This window comes from Oncorhynchus gorbuscha, linkage group LG18 (genome assembly GCF_021184085.1).
Source record: "Oncorhynchus gorbuscha isolate QuinsamMale2020 ecotype Even-year linkage group LG18, OgorEven_v1.0, whole genome shotgun sequence".
NCBI lineage: Eukaryota > Metazoa > Chordata > Actinopteri > Salmoniformes > Salmonidae > Oncorhynchus > Oncorhynchus gorbuscha.
The window spans coordinates 1,629,955-1,657,493 of NC_060190.1; the positions used below are offsets into that span (position 1 = coordinate 1,629,955).

Sequence of the window (27,539 nt, forward strand, 5' to 3'; positions counted from 1 at the left end):
CAGCTCTTATTGGTTCTGTTGTCACAGCTCTTATTGGTTCTGTTGTGTCACAGCTCTTATTGGTTCTGTTGTGTCACAGCTCTTATTGGTTCTGTTGTGTCACAGCTCTTATTGGTTCTGTTGTGTCACAGCTCTTATTGGTTCTGTTGTGTCAGCTCTTATTGGTTCTGTTGTGTCAGCTCTTATTGGTTCTGTTGTGTCACAGCTCTTATTGGTTCTGTTGTCACAGCTCTTATTGGTTCTGTTGTGTCAGCTCTTATTGGTTCTGTTGTGTCAGCTCTTATTGGTTCTGTTGTGTCACAGCTCTTATTGGTTCTGTTGTCACAGCTCTTATTGGTTCTGTTGTGTCACAGCTCTTATTGGTTCTGTTGTGTCACAGCTCTTATTGGTTCTGTTGTGTCACAGCTCTTATTGAAGGACTTTAAGGGAAATCACTCCACAATTTTGCCTATTGACCATCATATTTTAATGTACAGCCTTACCTGTGTACTTGTGAGGTGATTTCCCACAGTTAGTCCTGCAATAAGAGCTATGACACAATTATTTGCGTAATCTCTTCACATTTCATGGACCCAAGATCCAGAGGTAACGCTGTACAGTTCAATAGAAGTCTGCCCCAATGCAATTCTAATACAGCCACAGTGGGACTTCAACTATTTTTTTGTGTGTCAAATGAACTACTTACTGTCTTTTGTTGAATTAATGTAACAACATTCAAACCTTGTTTAGCATTATCTAATCCAAATATGGCATTATATCCACTATTTGAGTATTTTTGCATCCGTTTCAGTATTGGACCCTTATTTTGAAGCAGAACTGCAAATTCCATTGTGGCTCATCCTTATTGTAGCGAGCATCACACAGGTGTTTTTCCGACGAGATACAATAACAACTTGTGGCTCATCCTTATTGTAGCGAGCATCACACAGGTGCTTTTCCGACGAGATACAATAACAACTTGTTAACGACAACTTACACGGCCTCTAACAGAGTACGGAGAAGAGCAGCGGTCGGTATTCCAGAGCACGGAGAAGAGCAGCGGTCGGTATTCCAGAGTACGGAGAAGAGCAGCGGTCGGTATTACAGAGTACGGAGAAGAGCAGCGGTCGGTATTCGAGATCTGCCGCGTCGCAGAAGAATCACACTCGAACCTCAACAGAAAAAAACCCAACTCAAAACAAGAAGTGAACTCGAACGAACCTGAGAGAAAACGGAGCCTTTGTTTTCGGAAGCAGCAGGGAGCCGAACCGGAGGAAAAGATGATGAGTTTTCTGCCATACTTCTCCGCTGAGACCTGGACCCTCCTGGCCCTCCTCATCACCCTCATTGTAGTGTAAGGACTTACATCAAATCAAATGTTATTTGTCACATTTATCATAGTTAACCAGTGTAGACTAACAGTGAAATGCTTAGTTATGGGTCCTTTTCCAACAATGCAAGATGTGATATATATTGTATAATTCTCAAGAACATACTGATAGTTAACGTGTGTGTGTGTGTGTGTGTGTGTGTGTGTGTGTGTGTGTGTGTGTGTGTGTGTGTGTGTGTGTGTGTGTGTGTGTGTGTGTGTGTGTGTGTGTGTGTGTGTGTGTGTGTGTGTGTGTGTGTGTGTGTGTGTGTGTGTGTGTGTACAGGTACGGGTACTGGCCCTATGGTGTATTCACTAAGATGGGTATCCCTGGTCCCAAACCCCTACCTTACTTTGGCACAATGATGGAGTATAGAAAGGTTAGTACACATTCCGAATAAACATCTCTCTCATCTTTTAAACAACCGTGTTATTTCCCCCCATGTAAAACAATACATTGACAAGGAAAAAGAGGACTAGCCGGTTGTTTTAACAATAGATAAATACAAGGTAATAGGAGACTTGATCAGTCTAGAAGTTGTGTTCCTTGACCCTGGGGGACCATATAAAATAAAAAACCCTCCTCAACTCTCACCTGTTTCAGGTGTGTTCTCTGTTCAGGTGTAGGACAAACCTACATGACCTCCAAGGCCATGCCCAGGCATGAATCAGCTGTTTCTCTCTCTCTCTCTCTGTCTCTCTGCAGGGCTTCACTACCTTTGACACAGAGTGCTTTCAGAAGTACGGGAGAATCTGGGGGTGAGTTCAGTCGACTGTACCGTACTAGGATGACTCACAACTGTACAATGCTCTTTCCTCAATTCATTCATTTACTAGTTTACCTGTCCAACATTACCCCAAACTCAGTACCGTAATCTGATTCCATTCAGTTACTAGTTTACCTGTCCAACGTTACCCCAAACGCAGTACTGTAATCTGATTACATTCAGTTACTAGTTTACCTGTCCTACATTACCCCAAACTCAGTACCGTAATCTGATTACATTCAGTTACTAGTTTACCTGTCCTACATTACCCCAAACTCAGTACCGTAATCTGATTACATTCAGTTAGGAGGAGGGAGTCAGTCTGTACCATGTAGGTGTGTATATATAGTGGTTAAAGCCAGGTGTGTTTCTCCTCTGTGAAGGATCTATGATGGAAGGCAGTCTGTACCATGTAGGTGTGTATATATAGTGGTTAAAGCCAGGTGTGTTTCTCCTCTGTGAAGGATCTATGATGGGAGGCAGTCTGTACCATGTAGGTGTGTATATATAGTGGTTAAAGCCAGGTGTGTTTCTCCTCTGTGAAGGATCTATGATGGGAGGCAGCCTGTTCTGTGTATCATGGACAAAAGCATGATCAAGACCGTCCTGATTAAAGAGTGTTACAGCATCTTCACCAACCGCAGGGTGAGACGCACGCACGCACGCACGCACGCGCACACACGCACACGCACACACATATCCCCTAATAATAATCGGAATACTAATAATCCTAACATTGTGACTGATATTATTAATACATTGTTTGTAGCATTCATTATTCATACATTTTAAAGTAGGGTGAATATTATGTAAATACGGTTATCAATATTCAATCATATAATTAACACGTGTTATCATTATAACTGACCTCCATGTTTTAGAACTTCCATCTGAATGGTGAGATGTTTGATTCGTTGTTCGTTGCCGAGGACGATACATGGAGACGGATCCGCAGTGTCCTCTCACCTTCCTTTACCTCTGGACGACTGAAAGAGGTAGAACCATCCCTCCATCTTTCCCTTTCTATGTTTTATCAACTTGTTATAAACTCATTATAGCTGTTATAACCTCTATAAACTCATTATAGCTTGTTATAACCTCTATAAACTCATTATAGCTTGTTATAACCTCTATAAACTCATTATAGCTTGTTATAAACTCTATAAATTCATTATAGCTTGTTATAACCTCTATAAACTCATTATAGCTTGTTATAAACTCTATTAACTCATTATAGCTTGTTATAAACTCATAGCTTGTTATAAACTCTATAAATTCATTATAGCTTGTTATAACCTCTATAAACTCATTATAGCTTGTTATAAACTCTATTAACTCATTATAGCTTGTTATAAACTCTATTAACTCATTATAGCTTGTTATAACCTCTATAAACTCATTATAGCTTGTTATAAACTCTATTAACTCATTATAGCTTGTTATAAACTCTATTAACTCATTATAGCTTGTTATAACCTCTATAAACTCATTATAGCTTGTTATAAACTCTATTAACTCATTATAGCTTGTTATAAACTCTATTAACTCATTATAGCTTGTTATAAACTCTATTAACTCATTATAGCTTGTTATAAACTCTATAAACTCATTATAGCTTGTTATAAACTCTATTAACTCATTATAGCTTGTTATAAACTCTATAAACTCATTATAGCTTGTTATAAACTCTATAAACTCATTATAGCTTGTTATAAACTATTAACTCATTATAGCTTGTTACAAACTCTATTAACTCATTATAGCTTGTTATAAACTATTAACTCATTATAGCTTGTTACAAACTCTATTAACTCATTATAGCTTGTTATAAACTCTATAAACTCATTATAGCTTGTTATAAACTCTTTACCAATACTACTTAAAAACACTTTATTAAATCATTATAGCTTGTTATAAACTCTATAACTCATTATAGCTTGTTATAAACTCTATAAACTCATTATAGCTTGTTATAAACTCTATAAACTCATTATAGCTCGTTATAAACTCTATAAACTCATTATAGCTTGTTATAAACTCTATAAACTCATTATAGCTTGTTATAAACTCTATAAACTCATTATAGCTCGTTATAAACTCTATAAACTCAATATAGCTTGTTATAAACTCTATTAACTCATTATAGCTTGTTATAAACTCATTATAGCTTGTTATAAACTCTATTAACTCATTATAGCTTGTTATAAACTCTATAAACTCATTATAGCTTGTTATAAACTCTATAAACTCATTATAGCTTGTTATAAACTCTATAAACTCATTATAGCTTGTTATAAACTCTATAAACTCATTATAGCTTGTTATAAACACTTAATTAACTCATTATAGCTTGTTATAAACTCATTATCTCTTGTTATAAACTCAAACCTAAATCAAATCTAATTGTATTAGTCACAAACACATATTTAGCAGTTATGGGTGTAGTGAAATGTTTGTGTTCCTGGCTCCTACAGTGCAGTAATTTCTAACAAGACACAACAAAACACACAAGTCTAAAAGTAAAATAATGGAATTATGAAACATAGAAATATTAGGATGAGCAATGTCGAAGTCTGGAGTATAAAATTATAAATATAAGTATATATATTTTAATTGATTTTACCGTTATTTAACTAGGCAAGTCAGTTATGAACAAATTCTTATTTACAATGACGGCCTAGGAACAGTGGGTTAACTGGTCTAGGAACAGTGGGTTAACTGGTCTAGGAACAGTGGGTTAACTGGTCTAGGAACAGTGGGTTAACTGGTCTAGGAACAGTGGGTCAACTGGTCTAGGAACAGTGGGTCAACTGGTCTAGGAACAGTGGGTCAACTGGTCTAGGAACAGTGGGTTAAACTGGTCTGGTCTAGGAACAGTGGGTTAACTGGTCTAGGAACAGTGGGTTAACTGGTCTAGGAACAGTGGGTTAACTGGTCTGGTCTAGGAACAGTGGGTTAACTGGTCTAGGAACAGTGGGTTAACTGGTCTAGGAACAGTGGGTTAACTGGTCTAGGAACAGTGGGTTAACTGGTCTAGGAACAGTGGGTTAACTGGTCTAGGAACAGTGGGTTAACTGGTCTAGGAACAGTGGGTTAACTGGTCTAGGAACAGTGGGTTAACTGGTCTAGGAACAGTGGGTTAACTGGTCTAGGAACAGTGGGTTAACTGGTCTAGGAACAGTGGGTTAACTGGTCTAGGAACAGTGGGTTAACTGGTCTAGGAACAGTGGGTTAACTGGTCTAGGAACAGTGGGTTAACTGGTCTAGGAACAGTGGGTTAACTGGTCTAGGAACAGTGGGTTAACTGGTCTAGGAACAGTGGGTTAACTGGTCTAGGAACAGTGGGTCAACTGGTCTAGGAACAGTGGGTCAACTGGTCTAGGAACAGTGGGTTAACTGGTCTAGGAACAGTGGGTCAACTGGTCTAGGAACAGTGGGTCACAGCACCAAATCAAACAAACACATGACAATCATCAACCCAACAGTCATTACATTAAACAAATCTCTGGTTTCCATATCAGTTATTTTATACTCACAGACATTATGTTTTGGAAACTTTAGCGTGTTTTCTATCCAAATCTTCCAATGATATGCTTGTCCTAGCTTCTGTGCGTAACAGGCAGTTTACTTTGGCCTCGCTTTGCATGCGGATCTCAAAGTACTGCCCACCCAGTGAAGTTAAAACTAGTTTTTCAACCACTCTACAAATTTCTTGTTCACGGACTATAGTTTTCTCAAGTCGATTAAGGACATCAACTTTGGAGAATGACACAAGTAATTTTTCCAACAATTGTTTCCAACAGACAGATTATTTCACTTATAACCCCATGTTAAACATGGTAAACTCAAACACCATGGGACCACGCAGCCTTCATACCGCTCAGGATGGAGACACACGTTCTGTCTCCTAAAGATGAACACAATTTGGTGCAAATCAATCCTAGAACAACAGCTAAGGACCTTGTGAAGATGCTGGAGGAAACAGGTGCAAAAGTATCTATATCCACAGTAAAATGTGTCCTAAATCGACATATCCTGAAAGGCCCCTCAGCAAGGGAGAAGCCACCGCTCCTAAACCACCATAAAAATGCCAGACCGGTTTGCAACTGCTCATGGGGACAAAGGTTGTACTTTTAGAGAAATATCCTCTGGTCTGATTAAACAAAAATAGAACTGTTTGGCCATAATGACAATCATTATGTTTGAAGGAAAAAGGGGGAGGCTTGCAAGCCGAAGAACACCATCCCAACTGTGAAGCACGGGGGTGGCAGTATCATGTTGTGGGGGTGCTTTGCTGCATGAGGGACTGGTGCACTTCACAAAATAGATGGCACCATGAGGAACAAACATTATGTGGATATATTCAAGCAACCTCTCAAGACATCGATCAGAAAGTTAATGCTTGGTCGCAAATGGGTATTCCAAATGGACAATGACCCCAAGCATACTTCCAGAGTTGTTTCTGACGCACTGGGAATGTATGAAAGAAATAAAAGCTGAAATAAATAATTCTATATATATATATATAATAAGTATATATAAGTATATACAGTGCATTCGGAAAGTATTCTCTCTCTCTCTCTCTGTCTCAAATCTTGCTGCTGTGATGGCACACTGTGGTATTTCACACAGTAGATCAAAATCAGGCTTGTTTTCAAATTCTTTGTATCTGTGTAATCTAAGGGAAATATGTGTCTCTAATATGGTCATATATTGTGCAGGAGGTTAGGAAGTGCAGCTCAGTTGCCACCTCATTTTGTGGGCAGTGAGCACATAGCCTGTCTTCTCTTGAGAGGCAGGTCTGCCTACGACGGCCTTTCTCAATAGCAAGGCTATGCTCACTGAGTCTGTACATAGTCAAAGCCATCCTTAAGTGTGGGTCAGTCACAGTGGTCAGGTATTCTGCCACTGTTTATTCTCTGTTTAGGGCCAAATAGCATTCTAGTTTGCTCTGTTTTTTATTAATTCTTTCCATCTCTCTCTCTCTACCTCTCTACCTCTACCTCTCTCTCTACCTCTTTCTCCACCTCTCTATCTATACCTCTCTCTCTCTCTCTGTCTCTACCTCTCTACCTCTTTCTCTCTCTGTCTCTGTCTACCTCTCTCTCTCTCTACCTCCACCCTCTCTCTCTCTCTTTCTCTCTCTACCTCTCTACCTCCACCTCTCTCTCTCTCTCTCTCTCTCTCTCTCTCTCTCTCTCTCTCTCTCTCTCTCTCTCTCTCTCTCTCTCTCTCTCTCTCTCTCTCTCTCTCTCTCTCTCTCTCTCTCTCTCTCTCTCTCTCTCTCTCTCTCTCTCCTCTAGATGTTTGGTATCATGAAGCAGCACTCTGCTAACCTGCTGAACGGAATGAAGAAGCAGGCAGATAAAGACCAGACCATCGAAGTGAAGGAGTGAGCCCTGATTCCTAACCTCTGGCTATTCACCTTGTGCCACTTGAGATCCTGGTTCGTGTCCAGACTCTGTCGTAGCCGCAAGCCATGAGACTGCGGAACAATTAATCAAATTGGCACCCAAACTGTTTACATATTTCTTACTTCAGTTTATTTAGTAAATATTTTCTTAACTCTCTTCTTGAACTGCATTCTTGGTTAACTTAAGGGCTTGTAATTTCACAGTTAGGTTGTAATTTGTAATTTCAATATTCGGTGCATGTGACAAATACATTTGATTTCATTTAGTTGTGGTCAGCAGTTCTGTATTCAGTAGTTGTTGGCAGTAGTTGTGTGGTCAGTAGTTGTGTGGTCAGTAGTTGTGTGGTCAGTAGTTGTGTGGTCAGTAGTTGTGTGGTCAGCAGTTGTGTGGCCAGTAGTTGTGGCCAGTAGTTGTGGTCAGTAGTTGTGGTCAGCAGTTGTGGTCGGTAGTTGTGTGGTCAGTAGTTGTGTGGTCAGTAGTTGTGTGGTCAGTAGTTGTGGTCAGTAGTTGTGTAGTTGTGGTCAGTTGTTGTGTGGTCAGTAGCTTTGTGGTGTGTAATTGTGGTTGTGTTGCAGGTTCTTTGGGCCCTACAGTATGGACGTGGTCACCAGCACAGCTTTCAGTGTGGACATTGACTCTCTGAACAACCCTTCAGACCCCTTTGTCTCCAACGTCAAGAAGATGCTCAAGTTTGACCTGTTCAACCCACTGTTGCTACTAATCTGTGAGACTGTATACGTACATACAGACACAAATTTGTAATTTTTAATCACATGAAGATGTTTACCTTTCTATAAAACTTTCCTCTCCACCTCTCCTCATCTCCTCTCCTCTCCCGACCTCTACTCCCCTCCTCTTCTCCTCTCTGGTCCTCCACTCCTCTCCTTCTCTCCTCTCCCCTCTTCTCCTCTTCTCCTCTCCTGTCCTCCACTCCTCCCCTCATCTCCTCTCCTGTCCTCCCCTCCTCCTCCACTCCCCTCCTCTCCTCCTCCTCTCCTCCTCTTCTCCTATTCTCCTCTCCCCTCCTCCTCTCCTCTTCTCCTCCCCTCCCCTCCTCTTCTCCTCTCCCCTCCTCCTCTTCTCCACTCCTGTCCTCTCCTCTCCTCATCTACTCTCCTGTCCTCCCCTCCTCCCCTCCTCCTCCCCTCCTCTCCTCTCCTCATCTCCTCTCCCCTCCTCTCCTCATCTCCTCTCCCCTCCTCTCCTCTCCTCTCCTCTCCTTCTCCCCTCCTCTCCTCTCCTTCTCCAGCTTTGTTTCCCTTCACTGGTCCGATCTTGGAGAAGATGAAGTTTTCTTTCGTCCCAACTGCGGTGTTCAACTTCTTTTACGCCTCGCTGGCGAAGATCAAATCTGGACGTGACTCTGGGAACTCAACTGTAAACATGTTTTATATTTATATTTGATTGTTATGTTGATATTGTCATCTGTACATTTATATTTGTATTGTAATATTCTGTATTTATTACTATGTGATGTAACTAGTGATGGAATGTCTATATCGATATCATGTTGGAATTTAAAAAGACTATTATTGAGACCAAAAAAAATCTACAGTCATATTAGAATCTGTTTGTGTTAGTTGTGATTGGACCAGATGAATTAGAATATGTTTGTGTTGGTTGTGATTGGACCAGATCAATTAGAATCTGTTTGTGTTGGTTGTGATTGGACCAGATCAATTGGAATCTGTTTGTGTTGGTTGTGATTGGACCAGATCAATTGGAATCTGTTTGTGTTGGTTGTGATTGGACCAGATCAATTGGAATCTGTTTGTGTTGGTTGTGATTGGACCAGATCAATTGGAATCTGTTTGTGTTGATTGTGATTGGACCAGATCCAGTAGAATCTGTTTGTGTTGGATGTGATTGGACGGATTTGACGTCATGTCTTTCTGCTTCCAGAGTCGGGTGGATTTCTTACAGCTGATGATCGACTCTCAGAAAGGCAACGACACAAAGACAGGAGGGGAACAGACTAAAGGTACCTGGCGAACAAACACCTGGAAAATACTGTTACAAACACACACCTGGAACCTACTGTTACAAACACACACCTGGAAACTACTGTTACAAACACACACCTGTTACAAACACACACCTGTAACCTACTACAAACACACACCTGTTACAAACACACACCTGTTAAAACCTAAACTGTTACAAACACACCTGTAACCTACTGTTACAAACACACACCTGGAAACTACTATTACAAACACACACCTGTTACAAACACACACCTGTAAACTACTGTTACAAACACACACCTGGAAACTGCTGTTACAAACACACACCTGGAAACTGCTGTTACAAACACACACCTGTTACAAACACACACCTGTAAACTACTGTTACAAACACACACCTGTAATCTAATGTTACAAACACACACCTGTAAACTACTGTTACAAACACACACCTGGAAACTGCTGTTACAAACACACACCTGTTACAAACACACACCTGTAAACTACTGTTACAAACACACACCTGTAAACTACTGTTACAAACACACACCTGTAAACTACTGTTACAACCATACACCTGTAAACTACTGTTACAACCATACACCTGTAAATTACTGTTACAAACACACACCTGGAAACTACTGTTACAAACACACACCTGGAAACTACTGTTACAAACACACACCTGGAAACTACTGTTACAAACACACACCTGGAAACTACTGTTACAAACACACACCTGTAAACTACTGTTACAAACACACACCTGTAATCTACTGTTACAAACACACACCTGTTACAAACACACACCTGTAACCTACTGTTACAAACACACACCTGTAACCTACTGTTACAAACACACACCTGTAACCTACTGTTACAAACACACACCTGTAACCTACTGTTACAAACACACACCTGTAACCTACTGTTACAAACACACACCTGTAACCTACTGTTACAAACACACACCTGTAAGCTACTGTTACAAACACACACCTGTAAGCTACTGTTACAAACACACACATGTAATCTACTGTTACAAACACACACCTGTTACACTACTGTTACAAACACACACCTGTTACACTACTGTTACAAACACACACCTGTAAACTACTGTTACAAACACACACCTGTTACACTACTGTTACAAACACACACCTGTAAACTACTGTTACAAACACACACCTGTAACCTACTGTTACAAACACACACCTGGAAACTACTGTTACAAACACACACCTGTTACAAACACACACCTGTAAACTACTGTTACAAACACACACCTGTAACCTACTGTTACAAACACACACCTGGAAACTACTGTTACAAACACACACCTGTTACAAACACACACCTGTAAACTACTGTTACAAACACACACCTGTAATCTACTGTTACAAACACACACCTGGAAACTGCTGTTACAAACACACACCTGTTACAAACACACACCTGTAAACTACTGTTACAAACACACACCTGTAATCTACTGTTACAAACACACACCTGTTACAAACACACACCTGTAACCTACTGTTACAAACACACACCTGTAACCTACTGTTACAAACACACACCTGGAAACTGCTGTTACAAACACACACCTGTTACAAACACACACCTGTAAACTACTGTTACAAACACACACCTGTAATCTAATGTTACAAACACACACCTGTAAACTACTGTTACAAACACACACCTGGAAACTGCTGTTACAAACACACACCTGTTACAAACACACACCTGTAAACTACTGTTACAAACACACACCTGTAAACTACTGTTACAAACACACACCTGTAAACTACTGTTACAACCATACACCTGTAAACTACTGTTACAACCATACACCTGTAAATTACTGTTACAAACACACACCTGGAAACTACTGTTACAAACACACACCTGGAAACTACTGTTACAAACACACACCTGGAAACTACTGTTACAAACACACACCTGGAAACTACTGTTACAAACACACACCTGTAAACTACTGTTACAAACACACACCTGTAATCTACTGTTACAAACACACACCTGTTACAAACACACACCTGTAACCTACTGTTACAAACACACACCTGTAACCTACTGTTACAAACACACACCTGTAACCTACTGTTACAAACACACACCTGTAACCTACTGTTACAAACACACACCTGTAACCTACTGTTACAAACACACACCTGTAAGCTACTGTTACAAACACACACATGTAAATTACTGTTACAAACACACACATGTAATCTACTGTTACAAACACACACCTGTTACACTACTGTTACAAACACACACCTGTTACACTACTGTTACAAACACACACCTGTAAACTACTGTTACAAACACACACCTGTTACACTACTGTTACAAACACACACCTGTAAACTACTGTTACAAACACACACCTGTAACCTACTGTTACAAACACACACCTGGAAACTACTGTTACAAACACACACCTGTTACAAACACACACCTGTAAACTACTGTTACAAACACACACCTGTAACCTACTGTTACAAACACACACCTGGAAACTACTGTTACAAACACACACCTGTTACAAACACACACCTGTAAACTACTGTTACAAACACACACCTGTAATCTACTGTTACAAACACACACCTGGAAACTGCTGTTACAAACACACACCTGTTACAAACACACACCTGTAAACTACTGTTACAAACACACACCTGTAATCTACTGTTACAAACACACACCTGTTACAAACACACACCTGTAACCTACTGTTACAAACACACACCTGTAACCTACTGTTACAAACACACACCTGTAACCTACTGTTACAAACACACACCTGTAACCTACTGTTACAAACACACACCTGTAACCTACTGTTACAAACACACACCTGTAACCTACTGTTACAAACACACACCTGTAAGCTACTGTTACAAACACACACCTGTAAGCTACTGTTACAAACACACACCTGTAACCTACTGTTACAAACACACACATGTAAATTACTGTTACAAACACACACATGTAATCTACTGTTACAAACACACACCTGTTACACTACTGTTACAAACACACACCTGTAAACTACTGTTACAAACACACACCTGTAACCTACTGTTACAAACACACACCTGTAACCTACTGTTACAAACACACACCTGTAACCTACTGTTACAAACACACACCTGTAACCTACTGTTACAAACACACACCTGTAAGCTACTGTTACAAACACACACCTGTTACAAACACACACCTGTAAACTACTGTTACAAACACACACCTGTAATCTACTGTTACAAACACACACCTGGAAACTGCTGTTACAAACACACACCTGTTACAAACACACACCTGTAAACTACTGTTACAAACACACACCTGTAATCTAATGTTACAAACACACACCTGTAAACTACTGTTAGAAACACACACCTGTAATCTAATGTTACAAACACACACCTGGAAACTGCTGTTACAAACACACACCTGTTACAAACACACACCTGTAAACTACTGTTACAAACACACACCTGTAAACTACTGTTACAAACACACACCTGTAAACTGCTGTTACAACCATACACCTGTAAATTACTGTTACAAACACACACCTGGAAACTATTGTTACAAACACACACCTGGAAACTACTGTTACAAACACACACCTGGAAACTACTGTTACAAACACACACCTGTAAACTACTGTTACAACCATACACCTGTAAATTACTGTTACAAACACACACCTGGAAACTACTGTTACAAACACACACCTGGAAACTACTGTTACAAACACACACCTGGAAACTACTGTTACAAACACACACCTGTAAACTACTGTTACAAACACACACCTGTAATCTACTGTTACAAACACACACCTGTTACAAACACACACCTGTAAAACCTGTAACTACTGTTACAAACACACACCTGTAACCTACTGTTACAAACACACACCTGTAACCTACTGTTACAAACACACACCTGTAACCTACTGTTACAAACACACACCTGTAAGCTACTGTTACAAACACACACCTGTAACCTACTGTTACAAACACACACATGTAAATTACTGTTACAAACACACACATGTAATCTACTGTTACAAACACAAACCTGTTACACTACTGTTACAAACACACACCTGTTACACTACTGTTACAAACACACACCTGTAAACTACTGTTACAAACACACACCTGTAATCTACTGTTACAAACACACACCTGTTACAAACACACACCTGTATACTACTGTTACAAACACACACCTGTAAACTACTGTTACAAACACACACCTGTTACAAACACACACCTGTATACTACTGTTACAAACACACACCCGTAATCTACTGTTACAAACACACACCTGTAATCTACTGTTACAAACACACACCTGTAATCTACTGTTACAAACACACACCTGTAAACTACTGTTACAAACACACACCTGTAAACTACTGTTACAACCATACACCTGTATACTACTGTTACAAACACACACCTGTATACTACTGTTACAATCACACACCTGTATACTACTGTTACAATCACACACCTGTAATCTACTGTTACAATCACACACCTGTAATCTACTGTTACAAACACACACCTGTAATCTACTGTTACAAACACACACCTGTTACAAACACACACCTGTATACTACTGTTACAAACACACACCTGTAAACTACTGTTACAAACACACACCTGTAATCTACTGTTACAAACACACACCTGTTACAAACACACACCTGTATACTACTGTTACAAACACACACCTGTATACTACTGTTACAAACACACACCTGTAATCTACTGTTACAAACACACACCTGTAAACTACTGTTACAAACACACACCTGTAAACTACTGTTACAAACACACACCTGTTACAAACACACACCTGTAAACTACTGTTACAAACACACACCTGTTACAAACACACACATGTAAACTACTGATACAAACACACAACTGTAAACTACTGTTACAAACATACACCTGTAAATTACTGTTACAAACACACACCTGTTACAAACACACACATGTAAACTACTGATACAAACACACACCTGTAAACTACTGTTACAAACATACACCTGTAAATTACTGTTACAAACACACACCTGTAAACTACTGATACAAACACACACCTGTAAACTACTGTTACAAACACACACCTGTTACAAACACACACATGTAAACTACTGATACAAACACACACCTGTATACTACTGTTACAAACATACACCTGTAAATTACTGTTACAAACACACACCTGTAAATTACTGTTACAAACACACACCTGTAAATTACTGTTACAAACACACACCTGTAAACTACTGTTACAAACATATACCTGTAAATTACTGTTACAAACACACACCTGTAAATTACTGTTACAAACACACACCTATAAATTACTGTTACAAACACACACCTGGAAACTACTGTTACAAACACACACCTGGAAACTACTGTTACAAACACACACCTGTAATCTACTGTTACAAACACACACCTGTAAACTACTGTTACAAACACACACCTGGAAACTACTGTTACAAACACACACCTGTAATCTACTGTTACAAACACACACCTGTTACAAACACACACCTGTAACCTTCTGTTACAAACACACACCTGTAACCTACTGTTACAAACACACACACATGTTACAAACACACACCTGTAAATTACTGTTACAAACACACACCTGTAAACTACTGTTACAATCACACACCTGTAAACTACTGTTACAAACACACACCTGTACACTACTGTTACAAACACACACCTGTAATCTACTGTTACAAACACACACCTGTTACAAACACACACCTGTATACTACTGTTACAAACACACACCTGTATACTACTGTTACAAACACACACCTGTAATCTACTGTTACAAACACACACCTGTTACAAACACACACCTGTAATCTACTGTTACAAACACACACCTGTTACAAACACACACCTGTAAACTACTGTTACAAACACACACCTGTTACAAACACACACCTGTATACTACTGTTACAAACACACACCTGTAATCTACTGTTACAAACACACACCTGTAATCTACTGTTACAAACACACACCTGTAATCTACTGTTACAAACACACACCTGTAATCTACTGTTACAAACACACACCTGTAAACTACTGTTACAAACACACACCTGTTACAAACACACACCTGTATACTACTGATACAAACACACACCTGTATACTACTGTTACAAACACACACCTGTAATCTACTGATACAAACACACACCTGTATACTACTGTTACAAACACACACCTGTAAACTACTGTTACAAACACACACCTGTAAACTACTGTTACAAACACACACCTGTTACAAACACACACCTGTATACTACTGATACAAACACACACCTGTAATCTACTGATACAAACACACACCTGTAATCTACTGATACAAACACACACCTGTAAACTACTGTTACAAACACACACCTGTAATCTACTGTTACAAACACACACCTGTAACCTACTGTTACAAACACACACCTGTAACCTACTGTTACAAACACACACACATGTTACAAACACACACCTGTAAATTACTGTTACAAACACACACCTGTAAACTACTGTTACAATCACACACCTGTAAACTACTGTTACAAACACACACCTGTACACTACTGTTACAAACACACACCTGTAATCTACTGTTACAAACACACACCTGTTACAAACACACACCTGTATACTACTGTTACAAACACACACCTGTATACTACTGTTACAAACACACACCTGTAATCTACTGTTACAAACACACACCTGTTACAAACACACACCTGTAAACTACTGTTACAAACACACACCTGTTACAAACACACACCTGTATACTACTGTTACAAACACACACCTGTAATCTACTGTTACAAACACACACCTGTAATCTACTGTTACAAACACACACCTGTAATCTACTGTTACAAACACACACCTGTAATCTACTGTTACAAACACACACCTGTAATCTACTGTTACAAACACACACCTGTAAACTACTGTTACAAACACACACCTGTATACTACTGATACAAACACACACCTGTATACTACTGTTACAAACACACACCTGTAATCTACTGATACAAACACACACCTGTATACTACTGTTACAAACACACACCTGTAAACTACTGTTACAAACACACACCTGTAAACTACTGTTACAAACACACACCTGTTACAAACACACACCTGTAATCTACTGATACAAACACACACCTGTAATCTACTGATACAAACACACACCTGTAATCTACTGATACAAACACACACCTGTAAACTACTGTTACAAACACACACCTGTAATCTACTGTTACAAACACACACCTGTTACAAACACACACCTGTAACCTACTGTTACAAACACACACCTGTAACCTACTGTTACAAACACACACCTGTAACCTACTGTTACAAACACACACCTGTAACCTACTGTTACAAACACACACCTGTAACCTACTGTTACAAACACACACCTGTAACCTACTGTTACAAACACACACCTGTAACCTACTGTTACAAACACACACCTGTAAGCTACTGTTACAAACACACACCTGTAATCTACTGTTACAAACACACACCTGTAATCTACTGTTACAAACACACACCTGTACACTACTGTTACAAACACACACCTGTAAACTACTGTTACAAACACACACCTGGAAACTACTGTTACAAACACACACCTGTTACAAACACACACCTGTTACAAACACACACCTGTTACAAACACACACCTGTTACAAACACACACCTGTAAACTACTGTTACAAACACACACCTGTAAACTACTGTTACAAACACACACCTGTAAACTACTGTTACAACCACACACCTGTATACTACTGTTACAAACACACACCTGGAAACTGCTGTTACAAACACACACCTGTAAACTACTGTTACAAACACACACCTGTATACTACTGTTACAATCACACACCTGTAATCTACTGTTACAATCACACCCCTGTAATCTACTGTTACAATCACACACCTGTAATCTACTGTTACAAACACACACCTGTAATCTACTGTTACAAACACACACCTGTTACAAACACACACCTGTATACTACTGTTACAAACACACACCTGTAAACTACTGTTACAAACACACACCTGTAATCTACTGTTACAAACACACACCTGTTACAAACACACACCTGTATACTACTGTTACAAACACACACCTGTATACTACTGTTACAAACACACACCTGTATACTACTGTTACAAACACACACCTGTAATCTACTGTTACAAACACACACCTGTAAACTACTGTTACAAACACACACCTGTAAACTACTGTTACAAACACACACCTGTTACAAACACACACCTGTAAACTACTGTTACAAACACACACCTGTTACAAACACACACATGTAAACTACTGATACAAACACACACCTGTAAACTACTGTTACAAACATACACCTGTAAATTACTGTTACAAACACACACCTGTTACAAACACACATGTAAACTACTGATAAAACTACTGTAAACTACAAAACACACACCTGTAAACTACTGTTACAAACACACACCTGGAAACTACTGTTACAAACACACACCTGGAAACTACTGTTACAAACACACACCTGTAAACTACTGTTACAAACACACACCTGTAACCTACTGTTACAAACACACACCTGTAACCTACTGTTACAAACACACACCTGTAAACTACTGTTACAAACACACACCTGTACTGTTAGAAACAAACCTGTTACAAACACACACCTGTAAACTACTGTTACAAACACACACCTGTAAACTACTGTTACAAACACACACCTGGAAACTACTGTTACAAACACACACCTGGAAACTACTGTTACAAACACACACCTGGAAACTACTGTTACAAACACACACCTGGAAACTACTGTTACAAACACACACCTGGAAACTACTGTTACAAACACACACCTGGAAACTACTGTTACAAACACACACCTGGAAACTACTGTTACAAACACACACCTGGAAACTACTGTTACAAACACACACCTGGAAACTACTGTTACAAACACACACCTGGAAACTACTGTTACAAACACACACCTGGAAACTACTGTTACAAACACACACCTGTAACCTACTGTTACAAACACACACCTGTAAACTACTGTTAGAAACTATTATCTTGTTCCCTCTCGTTGTTTCTCTCTCTGTCTCTCTCTCTCTGTCTCTCTCTCTCTCTCTCTCTCTGTCTCTCTCTCTCTCTCTCTCTGTCTCTCTCTCTGTCTCTGTCTCTGTCTCTCTCTCTCTCTCTCTCTCTCTCTCTCTCTCTCTCTCTCTCTCTCTCTCTCTCTCTCTCTCTCTCTCTCTCTCTCCACAGGACTGACTGATCATGAGATCTTGTCTCAAGCCATGATCTTCATCTTCGCCGGCTACGAGACCAGCAGCAGTACTATGAGTTTCCTGGCCTATAACCTGGCAACCAACCCCCATGTCATGACCAAACTGCAGGAGGAGATAGATACTGTGTTCCACAACAAGGTAACCTCCACACCATGACCAAACTGCAGGAGGAGATAGATACTGTGTTCCCCAACAAGGTAACCCCCACACCATGACCAAACTGCAGGAGGAGATAGATACTGTGTTCCCCAACAAGGTAACCCCCACACCTTGACCAAACTGCAGGAGGAGATAGCTACTGTGTTCCCCAACAAGGTAACCCCAACACCATGACCAAACTGCAGGAGGAGATAGATACTGTGTTCCCCAACAAGGTAACCCCCACACCATGACCAAACTGCAGGAGGAGATAGATACTGTGTTCCCCAACAAGGTAACCCCCACACCTTGACCAAACTGCAGGAGGAGATAGATACTGTGTTCCCCAACAAGGTAACCCCCACACCTTGACCAAACTGCAGGAGGAGATAGATACTGTGTGGGTGCCAGATGTGTTGAGGTTCTGATGTGTGTGTATCCCCAGTGTCAGATGAGGTGAGGTACTGATCTGTGTGTATCCCCGGTGTCAGATGGGATGAGGTTTGATGTGTGTGTAACCCCGGTGTCAAATGGGGTGAGGTACTGATGTGTGTGTATGTCCGGTGTCAGATGAGGTGAGGTACTGATGTGTGTGTAACCCCGGTGTCAGATGGGGTGAGGTACTGATGTGTGTGTATCCCCGGTGTCAGATCGGGTGAGGTACTGATGTGTGTGTAACCCCGGAGTCAGATGGGGTGAGGTACTGATGTGTGTGTAACCACGGTGTCAGATGGGGTGAGGTACTGATGTGTGTGTATCCCCGGTGTCAGATGTGGTGAGGTTTGATGTGTGTGTATCCCCGGTGTCAGATGGGGTGAGGTACTGATGTGTGTGTATCCCCGGTGTCAGATGTGGTGAGGTTTGATGTGTATGTAACCCCGGTGTCAGATGGGGTGAGGTACTGATGTGTATGTAACCCCGGTGCCAGATGAGGTGAGGTACTGATGTGTATGTAACCCCGGTGTCAGATGGGGTGAGGTACTGATGTGTGTGTAACCCCGGTGTCAGATGGGGTGAGGTACTGATGTGTATGTAACCCCGGTGTCAGATGGGGTGAGGTACTGATGTGTATGTAACCACGGTGTCAGATGGGGTGAGGTACTGATGTGTATGTAACCCCGGTGTCAGATGGGGTGAGGTACTGATGTGTATGTAACCACGGTGTCAGATGGGGTGAGGTTTGATGTGTATGTAACCCCGGTGTCAGATGGGGTGAGGTACTGATGTGTATGTAACCACGGTGCAGGCTCCAATCCAGTACGAAGCTCTGATGCAGATGGACTATTTGGACTGTGTGTTGAACGAGTCTCTGAGACTGTACCCCATCGCCCCGCGACTGGAGAGGGTCGCCAAGAAGACGGTGGAGATCAACGGCATCGTCATCCCCAAAGACTGCGTTGTCCTGGTTCCCACGTGGACCCTCCACCGTGACCCAGAGATCTGGTCTGACCCTGAGGAGTTCAAACCAGAGAGGTACTGGACCGCACCGTAACCACAATCCAACCATGACACAACCTTAATATAACCACAATCCAACCATAACACAACCTTAATACAACCACAGTACAACAATATCACAAACACAAATCAACTACAACACCATGTTTAATGTGTCTGAACCACAACCACAAATCAACTACAATGCGATGTGTAATGTGTCTGCCCTCCCCCTGTCCAGGTTCAGTAAGGAGAACAAGGAGTCTATTGATCCGTACACGTACATGCCGTTTGGGGTGGGGCCCAGGAACTGTATCGGGATGCGCTTCGCCCTGATCATGATCAAATTGGCCATGGTCGAGATCCTCCAGAGTTTCACTTTCTCCGTCTGCGACGAGACCGAGGTGAGACGCTCACCTGAGCAGACAGAATATGACACCATCAAACATCAGTATCTGTTTCAGCATGGTCACCACCTGTTTTAACATGTCACCACCTGTTTTAACATGGTCACCACCTGTTTGTACATGGTCACCACCTGTTTTTACATGGTCACCACCTGTTTTTACATGGTCACCACCTGTTTTAACATGGTCACCACCTGTTTTAACATGGTCACCACCTGTTTTAACATGGTCACCACCTGTTTTAACATGGACCTGTTTTAACATGGTCACCACCTGTTTTAACATGGACCTGTTTTAACATGGTCACCACCTGTTTTAACATGGACCTGTTTTAACATGGTCACCACCTGTTTTAACATGGACCTGTTTTAACATGGTCACCACCTGTTTTAACATGGACCTGTTTTAACATGGACCTGTTTTAACATGGTCACCACCTGTTTTAACATGGTCACCACCTGTTTTTACATGGTCACCACCTGTTTTTACATGGTCACCACCTGTTTTTACATGGTCACCACCTGTTTTTACATGGTCACCACCTGTTTTTACATGGTCACCACCTGTTTTTACATGGTCACCACCTGTTTTAACATGGTCACCACCTGTTTTAACATGGTCACCACCTGTTTTAACATGGACCTGTTTTAACATGGTCACCACCTGTTTTAACATGGACCTGTTTTAACATGGTCACCACCTGTTTTAACATGGAGCTGTTTTAACATGGTCACCACCTGTTTTAACATGGACCTGTTTTAACATGGTCACCACCTGTTTTAACATGGACCTGTTTTAACATGGTCACCACCTGTTTTAACATGGACCTGTTTTAACATGGACCTGTTTTAACATGGTCACCACCTGTTTTAACATGGACCTGTTTTAACATGGTCACCACCTGTTTTAACATGGTCACCACCTGTTTTAACATGGTCACCACCTGTTTTAACATGGTCACCACCTGTTTTAACATGGTCACCACCTGTTTTAACATGGTCACCACCTGTTTTAACATGGTCACCACCTGTTTTAACATGGTCACTACCTGTTTTAACATGGTCACTACCTGTTTTAACATGGTCACTACCTGTTTTAACATGGTCACTACCTGTTTTAACATGGTCACTACCCGTTTTAACATGGTCACTACCCGTTTTAACATGGTCACTACCCGTTTTAACATGGTCACTACCTGTTTTAACATGGTCACCACCTGTTTTAACATGGTCAGCACCTGGTTTTACATGGTCTCTTATTCTCTATAGATCCTGTTGGAGTTGTACAACCAGGGTTATGTTCTGTTCTGTTTTTCTCTATAGATCCCATTGGAGATGGACAAGCAGGGTTTGCTGATGCCCAAACGACCAATCAAACTGAGGCTGGAGTCCCGTATCAACACCCTTAGCAATACCACCGCCACCTCTCTGACAAGTCCAACAACATGACCGAATGCAGTAGCACCTTACCCTGTAGTACCCCCCCCCCTCTCTCTCTCTCTCCCTCTCTCCACACACAAAAGGGCTTTACTTCAGACAGAAATACTTCTCCGCCCCCTCACCCCGCTAATGATCCTGAGCTGGTGTGGTAAATGTGGTCTGCCGTTGTGAGGCCGGTTGGACGTGCTGCCAAATTTTCTATCTATCTATCGGCTACTGAATATTCAGTCCTTATCCTGACCCTGCTATAGGCTACTGAATATTCAGTCCTTATCCTAACCCTGCTATAGGCTACTGAATATTCAGTCCTTATCCTAACCCTGCTATAGGCTACTGAATATTCAGTCCTTATCCTAACCCTGCTATAGGCTACTGAATATTCAGTCCTTATCCTAACCCTGCTATAGGCTACTGAATATTCAGTCCTTATCCTGACCCTGCTATAGGCTACTGAATATTCAGTCCTTATCCTAACCCTGCTATAGGCTACTGAATATTCAGTCCTTATCCTAACCCTGCTATAGGCTACTGAATATTCAGTCCTTATCCTGACCCTGCTATAGGCTACTGAATATTCAGTCCTTATCCTAACCCTGCTATAGGCTACTGAATATTCAGTCCTTATCCTAACCCTGCTATAGGCTACTGAATATTCAGTCCTTATCCTGACCCTGCTATAGGCTACTGAATATTCAGTCCTTATCCTAACCCTGCTATAGGCTACTGAATATTCAGTCCTTATCCTGACCCTGCTATAGGCTACTGAATATTCAGTCCTTATCCTGACCCTGCTATAGGCTACTGAATATTCAGTCCTTATCCTGACCCTGCTATAGGCTACTGAATATTCAGTCCTTATCCTGACCCTGCTATAGGCTACTGAATATTCAGTCCTTATCCTGACCCTGCTACAGGCTACTGAATATTCAGTCCTTATCCTAACCCTGCTACAGGCTACTGAATATTCAGTCCTCATCCTAACCCTGCTATAGGCTACTGAATATTCAGTCCTTATCCTAACCCTGCTATAGGCTACTGAATATTCAGTCCTTATCCTAACCCTGCTATAGGCTACTGAATATTCAGTCCTTATCCTAACCCTGCTATAGGCTACTGAATATTCAGTCCTTATCCTGACCCTGTTATAGGCTACTGAATATTCAGTCCTTATCCTAACCCTGCTATAGGCTACTGAATATTCAGTCCTTATCCTAACCCTGCTATAGGCTACTGAATATTCAGTCCTTATCCTAACCCTGCTATAGGCTACTGAATATTCAGTCCTTATCCTGACCCTGCTATAGGCTACTGAATATTCAGTCCTTATCCTAACCCTGCTATAGGCTACTGAATATTCAGTCCTTATCCTAACCCTGCTATAGGCTACTGAATATTCAGTCCTTATCCTAACCCTGCTATAGGCTACTGAATATTCAGTCCTTATCCTGACCCTGCTATAGGCTACTGAATATTCAGTCCTTATCCTAACCCTGCTATAGGCTACTGAATATTCAGTCCTTATCCTGACCCTGCTATAGGCTACTGAATATTCAGTCCTTATCCTAACCCTGCTATAGGCTACTGAATATTCAGGCTGGGATTCAATAGGCTACTTAATATAATATGATAATAAGAACTGCATTCACAATGACTGTATGATAAGTCAGTTCAATCAGGAATGACCTTTAAAATGGCACATAGCTGATAAAGCGCTGGGATTGAATCCTGGTCTCAGTCTCATGCTTGGTTTGAGTAGGACTCAGAAACCCATTTCCACCAGATAAAAGAGAGATAGTAATACTATGGCTGCATTGGAGGTACATGTCTTGTTAAAGTTAGACACCAGGGGATATTAAATCCATGGCATGATGTCATGTCTGGATCCTGGACACTGGTGGCTGGAGGCTGGAATCCTCCTAGAATGTAGAACTCTAGCTGGTGTTCTCTAGAACTGTACTCTCATTCTGTTCCTCTGGGTGTTCTGCTGTCCAGTCATTCCAAAATAGAATCTTTACTGTCTGTTGAGATGATCCCTGCAGCTGCTTGGTTTTAACTTTAATCATCACAAACCAATAAAATCATCACACTAATGAACAAGGTCGTCTGTGTATTTATTAACATTCATAAGACAAAACTTAAGACACAAACACACAGAAATATACATGAGAACAATCTATATAGATTGATTTGTGTTATTTATCAAGACATGTTGTATTTATAATTTCATTCAGCTCGGCCTAATTGTAGTGTGACGACTTGGTCATCCACACACATTTCTTTTCAGATCCGAATACCGCCCCTGTGTGGCCGTTGGATGTAAATACACAGCCCAGGTCCCATTACAAAATATGAATCCCCTGTCCACATTTTCCAGCTCTTGTACTTTCTGCATTTATAAACACAGTGCAGAGAATCTCTGGTCGCAAAGTTCACCTCCTTCACATGGAGCAAAGTTCACCTCCTTCACACAGAGCAAAGTTTACCTCCTTCACACAGAGCAAAGTTCACCTCCTTCACACAGAGCAAAGTTTACCTCCTTCACATAGAGCATAGTTCACCTCCTTCACACAGAGCAAAGTTCACCTCCTTCACACAGAGCAAAGTTCACCTCCTTCACGCAGAGCAAAGTTCACCTCCTTCACGCAGAGCAAAGTTCACCTCCTTCACACAGAGCAAAGTTCACCTCCTTCACACAGAGCAAAGTTCACCTCCTTCACACAGAGCAAAGTTCACCTCCTTCACACAGAGCAAAGTTCACCTCCTTCACACAGAGCAAAGTTCACCTCCTTCACACAGAGCAAAGTTCACCTCCTTCACACAGAGCAAAGTTCACCTCCTTCACACAGAGCAAAGTTCACCTCCTTCACACAGAGCAAAGTTCACCTCCTTCACACAGAGCAAAGTTCACCTCCTTCACACAGAGCAAAGTTCACCTCCTTCACACAGAGCAAAGTTCACCTCCTTCACACAGAGCAAAGTTCACCTCCTTCACACAGAGCAAAGTTCACCTCCTTCACACAGAGCAAAGTTCACCTCCTTCACACAGAGCAAAGTTCACCTCCTTCACACAGAGCAAAGTTCACCTCCTTCACACAGAGCAAAGTTCACCTCCTTCACACAGAGCAAAGTTCACCTCCTTCACACAGAGCAAAGTTCACCTCCTTCACACAGAGCAAAGTTCACCTCCTTCACACAGAGCAAAGTTCACCTCCTTCACACAGAGCAAAGTGCACCTCCTTCACACAGAGCAAAGTGCACCTCCTTCACACAGAGCAAAGTGCACCTCCTTCACACAGAGCAAAGTTCCTCTCCTTCACACAGAGCAAAGTTCCTGACCTTCACACAGAGCAAAGTTGACCTTCACACAGAGCAAAGTTGACCTTCACACAGAGCAAAGTTCACCTCCTTCACACAGAGCGAAGTTCACCTTCATATTCTGATACTAAACAAACAGTGATCAGCTCAAATTAAAAACCATTTCTGGTTTTCTGACCCAGAACCAGTGCCATGTGTCACGTACATGCCATCCGGTTCCTGGAACCGAGTATTAGCCCTCTCCCTTCCAGGGGCAGAGTCTGTTCAGTACCTTTTGAGGAAAGAAAGGAATCAGAAGATAATATTGCAGCTTTTAATCAGTTGGAAAACCAGGATCACATCTTACGTCATACTTTTTGCCGTCTCGTTTAATATATTTTTTGAGTTTATCCCAGTAGAAACTCTCATTTTGCTCTGTGTTCTTCCAATTAGTTCTTAAACGTTAAACTGTTTCCGTAATGAATCTGCCCTCTGCTCTCTCTGTGAATCATTCACCATCCCTCCCTGCTTCGCTTTTCACCTCTCACACAGTCTCCCTCCTATCTCCTTATTGCGTGTGTGTTGAACAACATTTTACAACAATAGTAGAATCGGATGTTCGGGTTCAAAATAAAAGTTGCCCATTGAAACGGATGCAAACGGATATAAATTGTGGAATCATGCCACAATTGGACAATATAATCAGTCCCTCCAGGTTTCCGAGATCGCAAAATTCAATGCAAAATCAACCAATCAGCGCATATTATGCGAGAGCTCACAATTTTGACCAATCCCCGCACTTTTAGTGCATAAAAGGGTCCAATCAAAAGCAGCTTTTGACCAATTCCCGCACTGTTACCGTGGAAAATGGCCCAATTGTGTTTTTGTATTCTGTATTCTGCTTAAAATAACTGCCTAAAACTCATATTACTTTTTATTGTTTTTATAACGTGAAAAATTCTACTCTAAAGAGTTTAAGTATTAGCATCGTATCAGGGCTTTAACTATGGGAAATCATCTTACAACTCAGCCTATGGTGCCAATTGAAAATTCATATTGCAATGTACAAGGCAACAGAGTGATGCAGCGGTCTAAGGCACTGCATCTCAGTGCAAGAGGCGTCTACTACACTCCCTGGTTTCAAATGCAGGCTGTATCACATCCGGTCGTGATTGGGAGTCCCATAGAGTGGTGCACAATTGGCCCCTGTATCGTCTGGGTTTGGCCGGGGTAGGCCGTCATTGTAAATAAAGGTTTGTTCTTTACTGACTTGCCTGGTTAAATATATATATATATTTTAAAGAAACTTGTGGAATTGTGAAGGGAATTTCCCACAGATTACAATTCTAAAGAGTTTACACATACTAGCATCATAGCTCTTATCTCGGGACTTTAACTGTGGGAAATCAACTCATTCCTCCTCAGGAGACTGAAAAGATTTGGCATATGTCCTAAGATCCTCAACAGGTTCGACAGCTGCACCATCGAGAGCATCCTGACTGGTTGCATCACTGCCTGGTACGGCAACAGAGGGTAGTGAATACAGCCCAGTACAACACAAATTAAATTAGATTTGATTTAGTGCAATTTCTCTGCAGCAGAGGTAACTCTGGGTCTTCCTTTCCTGTGGCAGTAGTCCTCATGAGAGCCAGTTTCATCATGGCGCTTGAAGGTTTTTTGCGACTGCACTTGAAAAAACTTTGAAAGTTCTTGAAATGTTCCACATTAACTGACCAAGTCTTAAAGTAATGACGGACTGGCATTTCACTTTGCTCATTTGAGCTGTTCTTGCCAAATAGTCCTATCTTCTGTATACAACCCATACCATGTCACAACACAACTGATTGGCTCAAACAC

The 27,539-nt window shown here is 41.1% G+C and overlaps 1 protein-coding gene and 1 long non-coding RNA gene across 2 annotated transcripts; one reads left to right on the top strand and one right to left on the bottom strand.

Annotated features, from left to right (window-relative positions):
* Positions 1-1,041: 1,041 nt before the first annotated feature.
* LOC124003120 (cytochrome P450 3A27-like) lies at positions 1,042-22,397 on the top strand. The gene is made up of 13 exons (XM_046311184.1): positions 1,042-1,333; positions 1,635-1,728; positions 2,055-2,107; positions 2,661-2,760; positions 2,997-3,110; positions 7,419-7,507; positions 8,105-8,253; positions 8,779-8,906; positions 9,432-9,510; positions 18,945-19,105; positions 20,352-20,578; positions 20,784-20,946; positions 22,272-22,397. Exons 1-13 carry the CDS (start codon positions 1,260-1,262, stop codon positions 22,395-22,397), a joined length of 1,557 nt encoding a protein of 518 aa, XP_046167140.1. The 5' UTR covers positions 1,042-1,259.
* A 2,085-nt stretch (positions 22,398-24,482) lies between these two features.
* On the bottom strand, positions 24,483-27,338 carry LOC124002845. The gene is made up of 2 exons (XR_006833141.1): positions 26,050-27,338; positions 24,483-25,974 (listed from the first exon to the last, which is right to left on the bottom strand). It is a non-coding gene; the product is annotated as an uncharacterized LOC124002845 (long non-coding RNA).
* Between the last annotated feature and the right edge of the window lie 201 nt (positions 27,339-27,539).

Excerpts from the sequence above, each read along its gene's own strand:
- LOC124003120 (XM_046311184.1), top strand. The coding sequence starts at position 1,260 with ATGATGAGTTTTCTGCCATACTTCTCCGCTGAGACCTGGACCCTCCTG. Across the intron at positions 8,907-9,431 it reads GTGACTCTGGGAACTCAACT|AGTCGGGTGGATTTCTTACA; the intron begins GTAAACATGTTT and ends TTCTGCTTCCAG. Across the intron at positions 20,947-22,271 it reads CCGTCTGCGACGAGACCGAG|ATCCCATTGGAGATGGACAA; the intron begins GTGAGACGCTCA and ends TTTTCTCTATAG.